The sequence below is a fragment of the Saccostrea echinata genome, unplaced genomic scaffold (genome assembly GCF_033153115.1).
Source record: "Saccostrea echinata isolate AGI-Se365-2 ecotype Australia unplaced genomic scaffold, CSIRO_AGI_Sech_v1 ptg000010l, whole genome shotgun sequence".
NCBI lineage: Eukaryota > Metazoa > Mollusca > Bivalvia > Ostreida > Ostreidae > Saccostrea > Saccostrea echinata.
Window position 1 is genome coordinate 8,942,501 of NW_026889759.1, and position 21,496 is coordinate 8,963,996.

Sequence of the window (21,496 nt, forward strand, 5' to 3'; positions counted from 1 at the left end):
CCGTTACTTTCGATCGTGACAGGAAGTGATGCAAAAAAGGGAATGGTTAATGGTAAGCACGTTGGATTTTCAGGCTGACGACCAGGGTTAAATCTCATGAGTGTCTGAATTTCTTTTATCACTTTTCAGCTTGAGTTTTCTTTTTTTTCAGAATCGGACGGAAGACCTCTCATTGCTCGCAATGAGTTTCTAGTTATTATTAAGGTCTTCCGTCTTCACGGAAGACCTTATAGTGATTCTACTGTTTCTTATTATTATTATTATTATTATTATTATTATTATTATTTTTTAGACAAATTTTGTGCACGCAATATCTCGAGAACTATTCAGTATTGTTTCATCTAACTTTCAGGGATAATGCAATATAAAATGCCATTGTTACATTTGAGAGAGTTTTGGAGAAATTCGCTTCCGGTTCCAAGTTATGGGCATTTTTCTGATTTTAAAATGAAATTTTATCCACGCGAGATCTAAAGAACGGCTAAAGATAGGAACTGGAGACTTGTTGGAGAGCATAGAACATGACTTCTAGATATGCGGGTTTGCCTCTTCGTGCGTCGTGAGTACTTCCGGTCGCTACCGGAAGCGAATTAAAAAAGTCAATTTTTTCAACTTTTACGTTTTTCAATATTTTTCTTTGATTTTAATACGGTTTATAGAGAATCTTATTGTGATGCTTAATATATAATTTGTTTTTAAAATTGTCTACCGGAATACATTTTAAAAATAGATTTTTTAGGCAAATCTTGTGCACGCAATATCTCGAGAACTATTCAATGGTTTTTCATCAAACTTTCAGGGATAATGCGCTATAAAATGGCATTGTTACATTTGAAAGAGTTTTGGAGAAATTCGTTTCCGGTTCCAAGTTATGGACATTTTCTGATTTTGAAATGAAATTTTATCCTCGCGAGATCTAAAGAACGGCTAAAGATAGGAACTGGAGACTTCTTAGAGAGCATAGAACATGACTTTTAGATGTGCGGGTTTGCCTTTTCGTGCGTCGTGAGTACTTCCGTTCGCTACCGGAAGCGAATTAAAAAAGTCAATTTTTTTCAACTTTTACGTTATTCAATATTTTTCTTTGATTTTAGTAGGGTTATATTCCTTTATAGATGTAAGTTACCAAACATAATAGGTATCAGATTCCTTGAGCGTCATATGGCGAGACGTGTTTTGTTGCAAAACATTCCATTCTTTTCATTAATGTGTTACTAATTGGAATAGTCCACTTTGGGGGTAAAGAGGAATATAAAATGTGTAAGAAAACTTAGCGCTGCCTTTATGTTACTTGCCCGTATACGATATGTTATATGTACAGTGTGATAAATAAACATTCTTAGGCTCGAAAATCAGGCTATAGCAACATATTTTTTTTTGAAATTTCATTGAAGCTATCACGTACACTTATTCAATTGAAGACACATTTCAAAGAAAAGGTGCAAAGATTTACTCTTGACGTTTGGCGCGAAATAATGTATCTTGACCCGCCTTTCACAAATGGTCTGATGCAGTAGTGTAGAAGTACAGAAAAAGATTACACGGACATGTCTGTATTTGGAATTGCATGGAATAGAATGTTGAATGCATTAAGAATAAAGGAAGTTAACACAATAGTTCTTTTTAGTTTTTATCTGTAACAGATTATTTTCTCTGCTATCAGTTATTGTTAAAACTCAAGTAACAAATTCGATGTAAATCTACTAGCACTTGCACAAAATTCAGCTGGATAGTTTTCATCCTATAATTCTGCACTATAAGAAAAAAAAAAAATTAACCTGCCTGACACTCGTTACTTCAGGGAATGAGTGCAAGGTAAACATCGATGATGGCTGGTACATTGCGCTAGTGTAGTGGTTTCAATATTAAAGAACAAGGTTCACTTAGGGCCTTTTTTGCCCTGTGAATTTCAGAAAAACTGAAACTGCTTGGTTTAAGTTGACAATGCATTAAATATCATTTAGACCTTTGATGACTACGTATCTATCAAAAATGACGTAATTTTCTGGCTAGCCTCTGCATTAAGACGTCATGAAATGCGTCATTTTCCTCGTATCCTGAAAATTTCTACAAAACGGCCAATTTTCAAAGCTATTTTTCGATATTTAATATAGGATGTAACCTCTGATCTTAAATATGCAACTATTAAATGATAGAACTATTTCTGAGGATTACAAAACCTGTTTTATTTTTTACATCAGAGGATGCGCTCATATTATTTCTCTTCTTTGTTTCTTAAACTAAAACTTGCATCACTTTATTTCATCTCTTTCGCTGTTTTGAAATATGTTAGATTCCACCGGAAATAAAACTTCAACTTCCGGTCTATTTCTCGGCAACAGTAAACGACTGAAGTCTAAAACTTTCAGGACTGATAGTCAGTCATCAGTTTATTGAATCGTGACAAAATCTTGTATCGCCGTTACTTCCGGTCGTGACAGGAAGTGATGCAAAAAAGGGAATGGTTAATGGTTAGCACGTTGGATTTTCAGGCTGACGACCAAGGTTAAATCTCCAGAGTGTCTGAATTTCTTTTATCACTTTTTCAGCTTGAGTTTTTCTTTTTTCAGAATCGGACGGAAGACCTCTCATTGCTCGCAATGAGTTTCTAGTTATTATTCTTATTTTTTAGACAAATTTTGTGCACGCAATATCTCGAGAACTATTCAGTGGTTTTTCATCAAACTTTCAGGGATAATGCGCTATGAAATGCCATTGTTACATTTGAAAGAGTTTTGGAGAAATTCGTTTCCGGTTCCAAGTTATGGACATTTTTCTGATTTTGAAATGACATTTTATCCGCGCGAGATCTAAAGAACGGCTAAAGATATGAACTGGAGACTTGTTGGAGAGCATAGAACATGACTTCTAGATATGCGGGTTTGCCTTTTCGTGCGTCGTGAGTACTTCCGGTCGCTACCGGAAGCGAATTTTAAAAAGTCCATTTTTTCAACTTTTACGTTTTTCAATATTTTTCTTCGATTTTAATAGGGTTAATAGAGACTTTTATTGTAATGCTTAATATATAATTTGTTTTTAAAATTGTCTACCAGAATACATTTTAAAAATAGATTTTTTACACAAATCTTGTGCACGCAATATCTCAAGAAGTATTCAATGGTTTTCCATCATACTTTCAGGGATAATGCGCTATAAAATGCCATTGTTACATTTGAAAGAATTTTGGAAAAATTCGTTTCCGGTTCCAAGTTATGGACATTTTCTGATTTTGAAATGAAATTTTATCCGCGCGAGATCTAAAGAACGGCTAAAGATATGAATTGGAGAATTGTTGGAGACTATAGAACATGACTTCTAGATATGCGGGTTTGCCTTTTCGTGCGTCGTGAGTACTTCCGGTCGCTACCGGAAGCGAATTAAAAAAGTCCATTTTTTCAACTTTTACGTTTTTCAATATTTTTCTTTGATTTTAGTAGGGTTATATTCCTTTATAGATGCAAGTTACCGTACATAATAGGTATCAGATTCCTTGAGCGTCATATGGCGAGACGTGTTTTGTTGCAAAACATTCAAGACTTTTCATTAATGTTTTACTAAATGGAATAGTCCACTTTGGGGGTTAAGGGGAATATAAAATGTGTAAGAAAACTTAGCGCTGCCCTTATGTTACTTGACCGTATACGATATGTTATATGTACAGTGTGATAAATAAACATTCTTAGGCTCGAAAATCAGGCTATAGCAACATATTTTTTTTTTTAAATTTCATTGAAGCTATCACTACACTTATTCAATTGAAGACACATTTCAAAGAAAAGGTGCGAAGATTTACTCGTGACGTTTGGCGCGAAATAATGTATCTTGACCCGCCTTTCACAAATGGTCTGATGCAGTAGTGTAGAAGTACAGAAAAAGATTACACGGACATGTCTGTATTTGGAATTGCATAGAATAGAAAGCTGAATGCATAAAGAATAAAGGAAGTAAACACAATAGTTTTTTTTTTTAGTTTTTATCAGTAACAGATTATTTTCTCTGCTATCAGTTATTGTTAAAAATCAAGTAACAAATACCATGTAAATCTACTAGCACTTGCACAAAATTTAGCTGGCTAGTTTTCATCCTATAATTCGGTACTATAAGAAAACAAAATTAACCTGCCTGACACTTGTTACTTCAGGGAATGAGTGCAAGGTAAACATCGATGATGGCTGGTACATTGCGCTAGTGTAGTGGTTTCAATATTAAAGAACAAGGTTCTCTTAGGACCTTTTTTGGCCCTGTGAATTTCAGAAAAACTGAAACTGCTTGGTTTTAGTTGACAATGCATTAAATATCATTTAGACCTTTGATGACTGCGTATCTATCAAAAATGATGTAATTTTCTGGCTAGCCTATGCATTAAGACGTCATGAAATGCGTCATTTTCCTCGTATCCTGAAAATTTCTACAAAACAGCCAACTTTTAAAGCTATTTTTCGATATTTAATTTAGGACGTAACCTCTGATCTTAAATATGCAACAATTAAATGATAGAACTATTTTTGAGGATTACAAAACCTGTTTTATTTTTTTTAGATCAGAGGATGTGCTCATATTATTTCTCTTCTTTCTTTTTTAAACTAAAACTTGCATCACTTTATTGCATCTCTTTCACTGTTTTAATTTATGTAAGATTCCACTGGAAATAATCGTCAACTTCCGATCTATTGCTCGGAAACAGTAAACGACTGAAGTCTAAAACTTTCAGGACTGATAGTCAGTCATCAGTTTATTTGAATCGTGACAAAATCTTGTATCGCCGTTACTTCCGATCGTGACAGGAAGTGATGCAAAAAAGGGAATGGTTAATGGTTAGCACGTTGGATTTTCAGGCTGACGACCAGGGTTAAATCTCATGAGTGTCTGAATTTCTTTTATCACTTTTCAGCTTGAGTTTTCTTTTTTTTCAGAATCGGACGGAAGACCTCTCATTGCTCGCAATGAGTTTCTAGTTATTAAGTCTTCCGTTCACAACGGAAGACTTATAGTGATTGTATTGTTTCTTTTTATTAAGTCTTCCGTTCACAACGGAAGACTTATAGTGATTGTATTGTTTCTTTTTAAGGTCTTCCGTTTCAGACGGAAGACCTTATAGTGATTCTACTGTTTCTTTTTATTATTATTTTTTTTTTCCCCTTTTCTTGTCGGAGCGTTTTCTCAGAGATGGCTGGACGGATTTTCTTGAAATTTTCAGGGATGATAGAGAATGAAAATACCCCTAGGCGTTTTTTTCATTTTTTCAAAATTCACTTCCGGTCGTCAGATATGTCCGATTTCCGTTTTTTTCAAAAATATTTTGTCCCAGTCATATCTCAGAAAAGGTAAGAGATTAAGACACCAAACCTATACGGTTAATAGATCTTGAGGAGTAGGCAAAACCATTTGGGTTAAGAGCGTCAGCCGTCACTTCCGGTCGTCACAGGAAGTGATCAAAGAAATCGAAATTTTCAACTTTTCTTTTTTGATTTTTTTCTTTCATTACATTGTTGCATCTTATTTGTAGATTCGAAATATGTTAGTCTTACCGGAACCAAAAACGTCAACTTCCGGCTATAAGTGAAAAACTGCATAATTTGAGTATTTTACTTTCCCATAAATATTTTTTATACATAATGTATTTGAACTGATTTTTGAATATGTTATCAAGACTGCAAATGTCTAGAGTAACGTCAAATATCTTTGTAAAATTCACTTCCGGTCGCGCGTTTAAATGTCCGCAAAATGAGAACTTGTCCGAGTGAGATCTCAGAAACGGTAAGAGATTTAGACACCAAACTGATAAGAGTATTAAACCTTGAGAAGTAGACAAAACAATTTGGCTTAAGAGCGTCAGTCGTCACTTCCGGTCGTCACAGGAAGTGATCAAAGAAATCGAAAATTTCAAATTTTCTCTTTTGAAATAAGACTTGCATCATATAATTGTATCTTTTTCACAGTTACGAGATGTCTTGGTTCCACCGGAAACAAAAAACGACAACTTTCGGTTTTAAGAGAAAAACTACATAATAGGGGTTTTGAATTTCCCCCAACATATCGCTTATAGATAGAGTTCTTTAAATGATTTTTATATATGTTATTGAGACTGCAGTTGTCTAGATTGACATGAAATATCTTAATAAAATTCACTTCCGGTCGCGTGTTTTCTTGTCCACAAAATGAAAAGTTATTTCAGCGAGATCTCGGAAACGGCATGAAAGTAAAACACCAAACTTGTAGGAGTAATAAAACTTGGTGAGAAGGCAAAACACATAGGGTTAAAAGCGTCAGCCGTCATTTCCGGTCATCACAGGAAGTGATCGAAGAAATCGAAAATTTCAACTTTTCTTTTTAAAATTAAAATTTTCATCACTTTATTGCTTCCCTTTCGCTGTTTTAAAATATGTTAAATTCCACCGGAAAAAAACTTTAAACTTCCGGTTTTAAAAGATAAACTACGTTATTTCGTGGTTTAGCTTTCTCATAAATATCACTTATAGATAAGTAATTGAAATGTTTTTTTTTTTTTTTTTTTTTTTTTTTTTTTTTTTTACATATGCTGTAGATACTGCAAAAGTCAAGAGAAAATTCAGAGATTTTTATTCAGTTCACTTCCGGTCGTGTGTTTTCTTGTCCTCAAAATTAGAATTTGTTCTCACAATTGTTCGGCAACAGTAAAAGACTGAACTCTAAAACTTTCAGGACTTATAGTCAGTCATCAGTTCATTTGCTTGGTGTAAAAATCGTGTGTCGTCATTACTTCCGGTCGTGAGAGGAAACGAAGCAAAAAAGTATATTTTAAGTTATTTGGTTTCTACATAAGTTTTAGGCTAATACCGACGTTGGAAAAGACATGTTCATGCAAACAGGAAGTCGTATAACGGAAGACCTTCTCATTACTAGTAATGAGTTTCTAGTATTCTTAATATTATTGTATAGACGAAATTTTGTATAGGACTTTGTCCGCTCCATTTCTTTAGAACAGCTTAACATATGAAAGTTAACTCTGTCAGATATCATAGATAATGACTTGTAGATGTCACCATGAACATTTTTTCCGTCGTCAATACTTCCGGTCGTCACAGAAAGTGGATTAAAAAATCGATTTTTTCAATTTCTTCGTCTTTCTAACTTCTTTTTTCAGTAATATTCATAGGGTACGTAAAGTCCCCTCTTTGAAGCTTTTACGTATTACCAGTTTCTTGATAGGATTAAGAAGGAATTTAATATCTTTAAATACCTTAGAAATTCCGTAAACGTAGGACCAACGTTTCTTAAACACTACGAAATATTGACTTTTTCCCGGTATATATTGTTTGCGGGGACTGCTCAGAGCTCATTCACGTAGGAGAAGGTGTAGAGGTAACACCTACCTGGTGATTGGGATAGGCCAGAAAAACCTTCCTGTTGCCATGGAAACGAGTTTATATTAAATAAAACTGGTTGTATATGATATATATCATGTGTGTGCATTTTATCTGCCCCATTGTCATCTTTACAGACCCCCCCCCCCCCTTCTCTTTTATTGCAATGAATGCAAATTTCGCTTTTATGTTTTGGATTCTAAATAAAATGACCTTGACCTTCATATCACAAGCAACTCTTCTTGAAGTTTTCAAAATGATAAGGCTTAATTCTTTGTACAAAATAAAGGGCATTTACATGTTTATGTTCAAGACCCCCCCCCCCCCCCCTCGAAGTAGCCAGGTGGAATAGGCAGATATAAAATATACAACTTATAAGGAACTTCTTAAGAGGTTCATTAATAAAATTCAGTTCCCCTGATGTGGTTTGATATTTTGCTACCATTCATTCTTCTTCTGTTTTGTCTATAGAATTTATAATTATTTTATTTAGAATTAATTTATCTTTAGAAAGTAGTGATTGTCAGCTGCATTCATTAGCCGTCTTCTTGTATATCTATTACTTGCATATTAATAATTTCATTAAATAATATTTAAAAGTATTAAAACTTCATTTCTATTAAATTTTATTAATTTGTAAATCCTTGGATCCGCTCCTGCAGGTGCGCGAAAGCCTCATCACTACTGTAAACAAATTATTCATCACGCCGAAAATGTTCATGATTCCGCTAAACTAAGAAAGTTTACACATAGTTTATCATCTCATAAACAACCATCAGCCCTGTCCAACGCAGAAATGCTCGAATTGAAGGGGAAAATTCAGGAATTGTTTTGCGTCAGCCATGTTTTGACGTGAACCTTATACGGCATTCTGTTAATAAGGTCTTCCGTTTCAGACGGAAGACCTTATAGTGATTCTACTGTTTCTTCTTTTTCTTTTTAAGGTCTTCCGTTTCAGACGGAAGACCTTATAGTGATTCTACTGTTTCTTCTTTTTCTTTTTAAGGTCTTCCGTTTCAGACGGAAGACCTTATAGTGATTCTACTGTTTCTTTTTATTATTATTTTTTTTTTCCCCTTTTCTTGTCGGAGCGTTTTCTCAGAGATGGCTGGACGGATTTTCTTGAAATTTTCAGGGATGATAGAGAATGAAAATACCCCTAGGCGTTTTTTTCATTTTTTCAAAATTCACTTCCGGTCGTCAGATATGTCCGATTTCCGTTTTTTTCAAAAATATTTTGTCCCAGTCATATCTCAGAAAAGGTAAGAGATTAAGACACCAAACCTATACGGTTAATAGATTTTGAGGAGTAGGCAAAACCATTTGAGTTAAGAGCGTCAGCCGTCACTTCCGGTCGTCACAGGAAGTGATCAAAGAAATCGAAATTTTCAACTTTTCTTTTTTGATTTTTTTCTTTCATTACATTGTTGCATCTTATTTGTAGATTCGAAATATGTTAGTCTTACCGGAACCAAAAACGTCAACTTCCGGCTATAAGTGAAAAACTGCATAATTTGAGTATTTTACTTTCCCATAAATATTTTTTATACATAATGTATTTGAACTGATTTTTGAATATGTTATCAAGACTGCAAATGTCTAGAGTAACGTCAAATATCTTTGTAAAATTCACTTCCGGTCGCGCGTTTAAATGTCCGCAAAATGAGAACTTGTCCGAGTGAGATCTCAGAAACGGTAAGAGATTTAGACACCAAACTGATAAGAGTATTAAACCTTGAGAAGTAGACAAAACAATTTGGCTTAAGAGCGTCAGTCGTCACTTCCGGTCGTCACAGGAAGTGATCAAAGAAATCGAAAATTTCAAATTTTCTCTTTTGAAATAAGACTTGCATCATATAATTGTATCTTTTTCACAGTTACGAGATGTCTTGGTTCCACCGGAAACAAAAAACGACAACTTTCGGTTTTAAGAGAAAAACTACATAATAGGGGTTTTGAATTTCCCCCAACATATCGCTTATAGATAGAGTTCTTTAAATGATTTTTATATATGTTATTGAGACTGCAGTTGTCTAGATTGACATGAAATATCTTAATAAAATTCACTTCCGGTCGCGTGTTTTCTTGTCCACAAAATGAAAAGTTATTTCAGCGAGATCTCGGAAACGGCATGAAAGTAAAACACCAAACTTGTAGGAGTAATAAAACTTGGTGAGAAGGCAAAACACATAGGGTTAAAAGCGTCAGCCGTCATTTCCGGTCATCACAGGAAGTGATCGAAGAAATCGAAAATTTCAACTTTTCTTTTTAAAATTAAAATTTTCATCACTTTATTGCTTCCCTTTCGCTGTTTTAAAATATGTTAAATTCCACCGGAAAAAAACTTTAAACTTCCGGTTTTAAAAGATAAACTACGTTATTTCGTGGTTTAGCTTTCTCATAAATATCACTTATAGATAAGTAATTGAAATGTTTTTTTTTTTTTTTTTTTACATATGCTGTAGATACTGCAAAAGTCAAGAGAAAATTCAGAGATTTTTATTCAGTTCACTTCCGGTCGTGTGTTTTCTTGTCCTCAAAATTAGAATTTGTTCTCACAATTGTTCGGCAACAGTAAAAGACTGAACTCTAAAACTTTCAGGACTTATAGTCAGTCATCAGTTCATTTGCTTGGTGTAAAAATCGTGTGTCGTCATTACTTCCGGTCGTGAGAGGAAACGAAGCAAAAAAGTATATTTTAAGTTATTTGGTTTCTACATAAGTTTTAGGCTAATACCGACGTTGGAAAAGACATGTTCATGCAAACAGGAAGTCGTATAACGGAAGACCTTCTCATTACTAGTAATGAGTTTCTAGTATTCTTAATATTATTGTATAGACGAAATTTTGTAAAGGACTTTGTCCGCTCCATTTCTCCAGAACAGCTTAAGATATGAAAGTTAACTTTGTCAGATATCATAGATAATGACTTGTAGATGTCACCATGAATATTCTTTCCGTCGTCATTACTTCCGGTCGTCACAGAAATTGGATTAAAAAGTCGATTTTTTCTATTTCTTCGTCTTTCTAACTTCTTTTTTCTGTAATATTCATAGGGTATGTAAAGGCCCCTCTTTGAAGATTTTACGTATTACCAGTTTCCTGATAGGATTAAGAAGGAATTAAATATCTTTAAATATCTTAGAATTTCCGAAAACGTAGGACCAACGTTTCTTAAACACTACAGAATATTGATTTTTCCCCCGTATATATAGTTTGCGAGGACTGCTCAGTGCTCATTTACGTAGGAACTGGTGTAGAGTTAAAACCTACTGGGTGATTGGGATAGGCCAGAAAAACCTTGCCGTTGCCATGGAAACGAGTTTATATTAAATAAAAACGGTAGTATATGATATGTGTGTGCATTTTATTCGCCCCTATTTTTGTCAACTGTAGAAGAAATTGCCATCTTTACACCCCCCCTTTTTTCTCTTTTTCGCTTTTATGTTTTGCATTCTTTATAAAATGACCTTGACTTTCATATCACAAGCAACTCTTCTTGACGTTTTTAAAATTATAAGCCTTAATTCTTTCTACAAAGTAATGCTAATTTACATGTTTATGTTCAAGACCCCCCCCCCCCCTTTCCTCGAAGCAACCAGGTAGAATACACAGATATAAAATTTACAACTTATAAGGAACTTCTTAAGAGTTTCATTAATAAAGTTCGGTTCCCCTGATGTGATTTGATATTTTACTACCATTCATTCTTCTTCTGTTTTGTCTTTAGAATTTATAATTATTTTATTTAGAATTAATTTATCTTTAGAAAGTAGTGATTGTCAGCTGCATTCATTAGCATTTCGCGTTTTCTTCTATATCTATTACTTGCATATTAATAATTTCATTAAATAATATTTAAAAGTATTAAGACTTCATTTCTATTAAATTTTATTCATTTGTAAATCCTTGGATCCGCTCCTGCAGGTGCGCGAAAGCCTCATCACTACTGTAAACAAATTATTCATCACGCCGAAAATGTTCATGATTCCGCTAAACTAAGAAAGCTTACACATAGTTTTTCATCTCATAAACAACCATCAGCCCTGTCCAATGCAGAAATGCTCGAATTGAAGGGGAAAATTCAGGAATTGTTTTGCGTCAACCATGTTTTGACGTGAACCTTACACGGCATTCTGTTATTAAGGTCTTCCGTTTCAGACGGAAGACCTTATAGTGATTCTACTGTTTCTTTTTATTATTTTTTTTTTTTCCCCTTTTCTTGTCGGAGCGTTTTCTCAGAGATGGCTGGACAGATTTTCTTGAAATTTTCAGGGATGATAGAGAATGAAAATACCCCTAGGCGTTTTTTTCATTTTTTCAAAATTCACTTCCGGTCGTCAGATATGTCCGATTTCCAATTTTTTCAAAAATATCTTGTCCCAGTCATATCTCAGAAAAGGTAAGAGATTAAGACACCAAACCTATACGGTTAATAGATCTTGAGGAGTAGGCAAAACCATTTGGGTTAAGAGCGTCAGCCGTCACTTCCGGTCGTCACAGGAAGTGATCAAAGAAATCGAAATTTTCAACTTTTCTTTTTTGATTTTTTTCTTTCATTACATTGTTGCATCTTATTTGTAGATTCGAAATATGTTAGTCTTACCGGAACCAAAAACGTCAACTTCCGGCTATAAGTGAAAAACTGCATAATTTGAGTATTTTACTTTCCCATAAATATTTTTTATACATAATGTATTTGAACTGATTTTTGAATATGTTATCAAGACTGCAGATGTCTAGAGTAATGTCAAATATCTTTGTAAAATTCACTTCCGGTCGCGCGTTTAAATGTCCGCAAAATGAGAACTTGTCCGAGTGAGATCTCAGAAACGGTAAGAGATTTAGACACCAAACTGATAAGAGTATTAAACCTTGAGAAGTAGACAAAACAATTTGGCTTAAGAGCGTCAGTCGTCACTTCCGGTCGTCACAGGAAGTGATCAAAGAAATCGAAAATTTCAAATTTTCTCTTTTGAAATAAGACTTGCATCATATAATTGTATCTTTTTCACAGTTACGAGATGTCTTGGTTCCACCGGAAACAAAAAACGACAACTTCCGGTTTTAAGAGAAAAAATACATAATAGGGGTTTTGAATTTTCCCCAACATATCGCTTATAGATAGAGTTCTTTAAATGATTTTTATATATGTTATTGAGACTGCAGTTGTCTAGATTGACATGAAATATCTTAATAAAATTCACTTCCGGTCGCGTGTTTTCTTGTCCACAAAATGAAAAGTTATTTCAGCGAGATCTCGGAAACGGCATGAAAGTAAAACACCAAACTTGTAGGAGTAATAAAACTTGGTGAGAAGGCAAAACACATAGGGTTAAAAGCGTCAGCCGTCATTTCCGGTCATCACAGGAAGTGATCGAAGAAATCGAAAATTTCAACTTTTCTTTTTAAAATTAAAATTTTCATCACTTTATTGCTTCCCTTTCGCTGTTTTAAAATATGTTAAATTCCACCGGAAAAAAACTTTAAACTTCCGGTTTTAAAAGATAAACTACGTTATTTCGTGGTTTAGCTTTCTCATAAATATCACTTATAGATAAGTAATTGAAATGTTTTTTTGTTTTTTTTTTTTTTACATATGCTGTAGATACTGCAAAAGTCAAGAGAAAATTCAGAGATTTTTATTCAGTTCACTTCCGGTCGTGTGTTTTCTTGTCCTCAAAATTAGAATTTGTTCTCACAATTGTTCGGCAACAGTAAAAGACTGAACTCTAAAACTTTCAGGACTTATAGTCAGTCATCAGTTCATTTGCTTGGTGTAAAAATCGTGTGTCGTCATTACTTCCGGTCGTGAGAGGAAACGAAGCAAAAAAGTATTTTTTAAGTTTTGTTTCTACATAAGTTTTAGGCTAATACCGACGTTGGAAAAGACATGTTCATGCAAACAGGAAGTCGTATAACGGAAGACCTTCTCATTACTAGTAATGAGTTTCTAGTTATTATTATTATTATTATTATTATTATTATTCCTCCCAAATTTTGTGAGCGCGATTACTCAGAGATGGCTTGATAGATTTTCACAATTTTTTACAGGATAATAGGTTGATATGTGAAGTTTATATAAAATTCCGTTTTTTGAAAAATTTACTTCCGGTCCGACGTTATGGCCGAATTTTAAATTTTAAAATGGACTTTTGTCCGGCGTTTTTCTCAGGAACGGTTTGAGGTAAAGATGTGAAATTTACAGGAGTATTAGATCATGACATTCTCTTTGTTTCGAAGTTATTTTCGTGTGTTTCCGGTACTTCCTGTCCGAACCGGAAGTGAACTTGTTTTTGGTCAATTTTTAACTTTTTTGTTTTTTAATATTTTTTCAAGATATTATTATGTATAACAGAGTTTATTCTACAAATACGAAATATATAATTTGTTTTGAAATCAGATTCCACATTTTGTAGATTTTTGGTACCGTCATTTTCCCTATTTACCTAGTGGGCAAAGAAGGATAACTCTGACTTGTAAGTGAGAATAGAACTTTCGAGATAAAGGCGGAAATAGTATCGATGACGTTAGAAACATATACACTCTCCATATCAAAATATTTAGACGTTCCATATTCACTCTTCTAAATGTAAGAGTACGTTAGTGCATGTATAGTTTAAAGTTGCCAGTGTAATGTAAGTCTGTATTGACAGTTAATTGATTTACACATGTATATATCTAAAAAAAATACTATATATGCTAGGTAGCGAATTCAAGTAAATAAATTATAAGCACTGAATATACATTTATAGTGATGGACAGGCATGCAATTTTATCTATCTCGTATAGTAAGTTCAGAATACGATAGTTATAAGCCTTCTAGAATGTAGATGATTTATTATTCTCTATGATTTGAATGCGAAATTATCCCGATTTCCGAGTTTTATTTTCGATATTAAAAAATATTACATACACTCAAACAGGAATTGAGCGATAGAAAATTGTAATACAGTACTGTTTTAAAGCCTTTATAAATAAACTGATATCTGCCACTTAAAAGAAAGAAAATCAATCTATAGATTAGATTTGGTTATTACATGTATATTTGATAAATAGTTAAATTATTTATGACACATGATCTATACTCTATATACCCAAGGAATTATAAAAGATGTGAAAAGACAATTCTTGGATTCTTGTGAAATACTCAAAGAGTTAAAAAAAAATATGTGAAAACGCGATTCTGTGTGAAATAATGGTACGCTATATGTTTCTTTTGAAAAAAAAAACCATGATAAAAAAAATTGCACAGGTCTCTTGATATGTGGGATAAGTATACCTGAATGAACACAATTTTATGCAATGATATATAATTATGTACATGCAACTGACGTCCGTACTTTTCGTTATAATTCATAAAACATAAAACTATCTAATTCCTTTGAAGCCTCCTCCCCCCCCCCCCCCCCCCCCCCGTCTTGATTAATATTTGGAGACGTTCGTGCAGCTAGGCATTTGAATTATATTTTAGATTTAAATCTGGAACATGTGAATATAATTACCATTTACATGTATACAGAATTTCATATTCTATAATGGTAGATTTGTCATTATGAAATGTTCAATTTACGCGTCTGAGAGAGAGAAAGAGAGAGAGAGAGGGAGAGAGAGAGAGAGAGAGAGAGATTCCCTCTTAATCCCGATCCTCCTATCCATTTATCCATAGACCAAAAATTAGTTCTATATCGGTCACACCCATTCTTTATTAAATGTTTTCTGATTTCATAGTCAGTCATGGTCACATCCTGTATATTTTTCAGCTTAAAAAGTATCACACGAAGTGCACGTGTGTTGACCTGTCAATCAAAATCACTTGACGCTGTATGCACTGCAATTAAGTAGCCTGAGTTCGAAATGATCTTGAAGTATGATCTTTAAGTAAATCTGATGCAACAAACTTGTGAAAAAATAGAATAAAATAAAAAATAAAATATCTCGGTGTTATGAACTTCGATTGTGGGACGTGGAAACCGGTCCTTTGGATGAGATCGTATAAATCGAGGTCCCTTGTCGCAGAGGGTGCTGGCATAAAAAAGATTCCCCACTGCTCAATTGCGATAAGTGCCAAAGTATAGGACAAAAATTTGCAGTCTCCACCGGCGAGTGGTGGCGTCTCCATGTGAGTGAAAAATTCTGGAGAGGGACGTTAAACAACATACGTATAATCAATCAATCAATCAATCGATTGCTGAAGAATTACTGTAATTGAATAATCTGTCTTATAGGTATGCTGTCAAATCTTGATATTATTACTTTACAAAACTCAGTGACCTTACGTTTAGTGTGATACTAACTTAATTCATTATATTTTTTTATAACACCATCACAATTATGCCAAAATATACACACAACGAAGTTTATGATAGTACGGTGTTCGTTCGTCTGTTTGTTTGTCTAAGAAATGATTGCAAACAATTTTTTTTAAATTGCTAATGATATACGTTTATCTCTTATAGGTGCCAAATATATTATACAAGATTGATAATGAAAATCAAAGTACCTTAAGTACTGAAAGGACTTTTTTTCCAGTTATTTTTTTCTTTCACAGTAAATATGATATGTATGTTGTTTACACAGAAAAAAAGCAAATTCTTACAGATTTAGAAGAACGGAAGACTTTTTTGTTGCCATGGCAACAAGAGTCTAGTTATTATTATTATTATTATTATTATTCCTCCCAAATTTTGTGAGCGCGATTACTCAGAGATGGTTGGATAGATTTTCACAATTTTTCACATGATAGTAGGCTGATATATGAAGTTTATATAAAATTCCGTTTTTTGAAAAATTCACTTCCGGTCCGAAGTTACGGCCGAATTTCCAATTTTTAAATGGACTTTTGTCCGGAATTTTTCTCGGAAACGGTTTGAGGTAAAGATGTGAAATTTACAGGGGTATTAGATCATGACATTCTTTTTGTTTCGAAGTTGTTTTCGTGTGTTTCTGGTACTTCCTGTCCGAACCGGAAGTGAACTTGTGTTTGGTCAATTTTCAACTTTTTTGTTTTTTAATATTTTTTCAAGATATTATTATGTATAACAGAGGTTATTCTACAAATACTAAATATATAATTTGTTTTGAAATCAGATTCCACATTTTGCAGATTTTCGGTACCCTCATTTTCCCAATTTACCTAGTGTGTAGACAATGGGCAAAGAAAGATAACTCTGACTTGTAAGTGAGAATAGAACTTTCGAGATAAAGGCGGAAATAGTATCGATGACGTCAGAGACATATACACTCTCCATATCAAAATATTTAGACGTTCTATATTCACTCTTCAAAATTTAAGAGGACGTTGGTTACCGCTTCCAGTGCATGTAAAGTTTGAAGTTGCCAGTGTAGTGTAAGTCTGTATTGACAGTTAATTGATTTACACATGAATATATCTAAAAAAAATTAATATATATATGCTAGGTAGCTAATTCAAGTAAATATATTATAAGCACTGAATATACATTTATAGTGATGGACAGGCATGCAGTTTTATCTATTTCGTATATTAAATTCAGAATACGATAGTTATAAGCCTTCTATAATGCAGACGATTTATTATTCTCTATGATCTGAATGCGAAATTATCCCGATTTCCGAGATTTACTTTCGATATTAAAAAATATTACTTACAATCAAAAAAGGAATTAAGTGATAGAAAATTGTAATACAGTACTGTTTTAAAGCATTTATAAATAAATTGATATCTGCCACTGAAAAGAAAGAAAATCAATCTATAGATTAGATTTGGTTATTACATATATATTTGATAAAAGGTTAAATTATTTATGACACATGATCTATACTCTATATACCCAAGGAATTATAAAAGATGTGAAAAGGCGATTCTTGGATTCTTGTGAAATACTCAAAGAGTTAAAGAGTGTGTGAAATAATGGTACGCTATATGTTTCTTTTGAAAAAAAAAAAAAAAAAAAAAAAAACATGATAAAAAAATTGTACAAGTCTGTTGATATGTGGGATAAGTATATCTGAATGAACACAATTTTATGCAATGATATATAATTATGTACATGCAACTGACGTCCGTACTTTTCCTTATAATTCATAAAACATAAAACTATCTAATTCCTTTGAAGCCCCCCCCCCCCCCCCGTCTTGATTAATATTTGGAGAGGTTCGTGCAGCTAGGCATTCGAATTATATATTCGTTTTAGATTTAAATCTGGAACATGTGAATATAATTACCATTTACATGTATACAGAATTTCATATTCTATAATGGTAGATTTGTCATTATGAAATGTTCAATTTTCGTCTGAGAGAGAGAAAGAGAGAGGGAGAGAGAGAGAGATTCCCTCTTAATCCCGATCCTCCTATCATTTACATAGACCAAAAATTAGTTCTATATCGGTCACACCCATTCTTTATTAAATGTTTTCTGATTTCATAGTCAGTCATGGTCACATCCTGTATATTTTTCAGCTTAAAAAGTATCACGAAGTGCACGTGTGTTGACCTGTCAATCAAAATCACTTGACGCTATATGCACTGCAATTAAGTAGCCTGAGTTCGAAATGATCTTGAAGTATGATCTTTAAGTAAATCTGATGCAACAAACTTGTGAAAAAATAGAATAAAATAAAAAATAAAATATCTCGGTATTATGAACTTCGATTGTGGGACGTGGAGACCGGTCGTTTGGATGAGATCGTATAAATCGAGGTCCCTTGTCACAGAAGGTGCTGGCATAAAAAAGATTAACCAATGCTCAATTGCGATAAGTGCCAAAGTATAGGACAAAAATTTGCAGTCTCCACCGGCGAGTGGTGGCATCTCCATGTGAGTGAAAAATTCTGGAGAGGGACGTTAATCAACATACGTATAATCAATCAATCAATCAATCGATTGTTGAAGAATTACTGTAAATGAATAATCTGTCTTATAGGTATGCTGTCAAATCTTGATATTATAACTTTACAAAACTCAGTGACTTTACGTTTAATGTGATACTAACTTAATTCATTATATTTTTTTTATAACACCAACACAATTATGCCAAAATATACACACAATGAAGTTTATGATAGTACGGTGTTCGTTCGTCTGTTTGTTTGTCTAAGAAATGATTGCAAACAATTTTTTTTTTAAATTGCTAATGATATACGTTTATCTCTTATAGGTGCCAAATGTATTATACAAGATTGATAATGAAAATCAAAGTACCTGAAGTACTGAAAGGACTTTTTTCCAGTTTTTTTTTTCTTTCACAGTAAATATGATATGTATGTTTTTTACACAGAAAAAAAGCAAATTCTTACAGATTTAGAAGAACGGAAGACTTTTTTGTTGCCATGGCAACAAGAGTCTAGTTATTATTATTATTATTTTTCTTCCTGGGTACTTTTTTGTCCATGAGTGATCTCCGAAACTATACATCCGATTGAGTTGAAACCTTTTTAGGGTTAATAGGAATGTAATGTAGATTTGCGGAACGAAGGTCATTTTGCACGCACGTGCATGCACGTGCGTGCGCGTGCAATGAGTAAAATGACCAATATACTTGATATTGCCATAACTTTTATATCTTTTGATGAAATACTTTGATACTCAGAATATAAGAATATATTAATAGTGTAGACAAGATGACATGGTCAGAATGCACATGCATGCACGTGCGCGCATGCGCATTGATTAAAATAACCAATACAATTGATATAGACTTAACTTGTACATTTTTTGATGAATTGCTTTGACACACAGAATATAAATATATATTAGAAGTGTAGACAAGAAGACTTGATCAGCGCACACATGCATGCACGTGTGTGCACGCGCGTGCGCGTGCAATGAGTAAAATGACAAATATACTTGATATAGCCATAACTTTCAACTCATTTGATGAAATGCTTTGATACTCAGGATATCAGGATATATTAATAGTGTAGACAAGACGACATGGTCAAAATGCACATTCATGCACGTGTGCGCATGCGCAATGATTGAAATAACCTATACGAATGATATAGACTTAACTTGTATATTTTTAGATGAATTGCTTTGAAACTCAGAATATAAGTATATATTAGAAGTGTAGACGAGATGACATGATCAGCGCGCACATGCATGCATTTGCATGCACGTGCGTGCGCGTGCAATGAGTAAAATCACCAATATACTTGATATAGCCATAACTTTTACATTTTTTGATGTTATGCTTTGATACTCAGAATATATAGACATATTATAAATGTAGACAAGACGACATTGTCAACATGCATAGGCATGCACGTGCGCGCGCATGCAATGCTAAAATGACCAATATACTTGATATAGCTGTAACTTTTATACTTTTTGATGAAATGAATTGATACCCGAAATATGTAGATATATTTATAGTGTTGACGAGATGACACGGTCATCGTGGACATGCATGCACGTGCGCGCGCATGCAATGCGTAAAATGACAGATATACTTAATATAGCCGAATTTTTTTTTCTTTTAATGAAATTTGAATATAAAGATGTATTAAAAGTGTAGACAAGTTGACATGGTCATTTTGTACATGCATGCCTGTGCGCGCGTGTGTAATGCGTAAAAAAAACCCAATATACTTGATTGCCTTATTTAATGAAGCTTACAGGGAATAAGACACCAAAAGGAATTTGGGGAGCGTTTGGGGAACATCTGTAACGGTCCCCGTTACAATTAATACTAGTTTTATTTTGCGAGTGGTGCTTCTCGCGTAATTACGCGATAATTAATTCCTCGCGTATATTTAGGAATCTACAGTACCATTTTAGTGTATTTATTGAAAAATTATGTATGAAGTGCTGCATTGTTAAAGCAGTAACTTATATTTAGACAATAAGAAAACTATGAGAATTGCATCAGTAAAACTTTATAAACAATTTTTAGAGCTGATACATTGATTACACAACCTATAGAAGAGATCTGGAAGTCAAGAGAATTTGAGTCACTATCACAAGTCAAGTGGACAAACATTGGACTTAGGAGTGGGGTGTTTAGAACCTATCCTGGTCACAGATCAAAAAGAGGATATGATCCAACAAAGTATGCTTGATACAGTCAACTCATAACCAGTTTTTTAAACTGGAAGGGGTCGAGAAAGATTAATTCAAGATATTCAAGTTATTGAGATTTAAAAAATACATACAGAAAACTTCCAACTCACTTCAACATATACATGGTATTCAAGATGGTTTAGATACCAAAGTTCCATTTAATGTTTTCTTCACATGTTTTTAATATATATTTTTTTGTTTTTTAAGAAAATTCTTGAGGAAAAAGCAAATAGTTATAGCTCTTTAAGTCATTTGTTAAGTATAGATCATTTTACAAGGAAATGTGTATGTCAGTTTTTATTTTGAAATACATATACATATATATAATAACCTGAAGGCGGCCCTGGTACAAGAGAACCAGCAGTACCCCTTGGAGAACCTCTATCTCTACACCTTATATGGATGCAGCTGGAGTGGGTAAGATTGTCACCATCTCCCAGGCTGTGTTTGAGGGAATGACTCCTCGCACAGATGAGGACTGCTTCAACATCTCTAAACCTCTTCCAGGAGGCTGTGTGTGTGAAGTCGATACTGACTGTATCAGTCGTAAGTACTGTCCTTTGTGTTGATTCTTAGCAAATCTAATCATGCAAACAAACTGAGAAGCAGTGTTCAAAATTTTAATCATCCCACAATCCCAAGTCTAAATTTTTATGCCGTGCTATGAATATGGTCAGGGGATATAGGGTTTTTTGCTCTACTGGTCAGAGACCAGAAGAGCTTATGCGATAGTAAGGTGTCCGTCGTCCGTCCGTCTGTCTGTCTGTCTGTCTGTAAACAATTTTTCAAAACGCTACTCCTCCTACAGTTTTGGTCCAATTTCAATATAACTTGGCACACAAGTAGACTACACTAAGATACATAATTTAGTGCATCGGTTTTTGATTTTGATGGACGGTGTTGCCATGGTTACTAAAAATAGAAATTTCTGTGAAATTCCTTTAAAACGCTACTTCTCCTACAGTTTTGGTCCGATTTCAATATAACTTGGCACACAAGTAGACTACACTAAGATACATAATTTATTGCATCGGTTTTTGATTTTGATGGACGGTGTTGCCATGGTTACTAAAAATAGAAATTTCTGTGAAATTCCTTTAAAATGCTAC

General features: G+C 33.6%; 1 protein-coding gene across 2 annotated transcripts in view; it reads left to right on the forward strand.

Annotated features, from left to right (window-relative positions):
- LOC133184325 (voltage-dependent calcium channel subunit alpha-2/delta-2-like) overlaps window positions 1-21,496 on the forward strand; it is a 37,724-nt gene that overhangs the window by 10,460 nt on the left and 5,768 nt on the right. For both annotated transcript variants that reach the window (XM_061319355.1, XM_061319354.1), the window contains exons 16-17: window positions 20,221-20,376; window positions 20,725-20,933. In XM_061319355.1, the coding sequence (XP_061175339.1) occupies window positions 20,221-20,376; window positions 20,725-20,933 (365 nt within the window). The remainder of the gene's footprint in view (window positions 1-20,220; window positions 20,377-20,724; window positions 20,934-21,496) is intronic.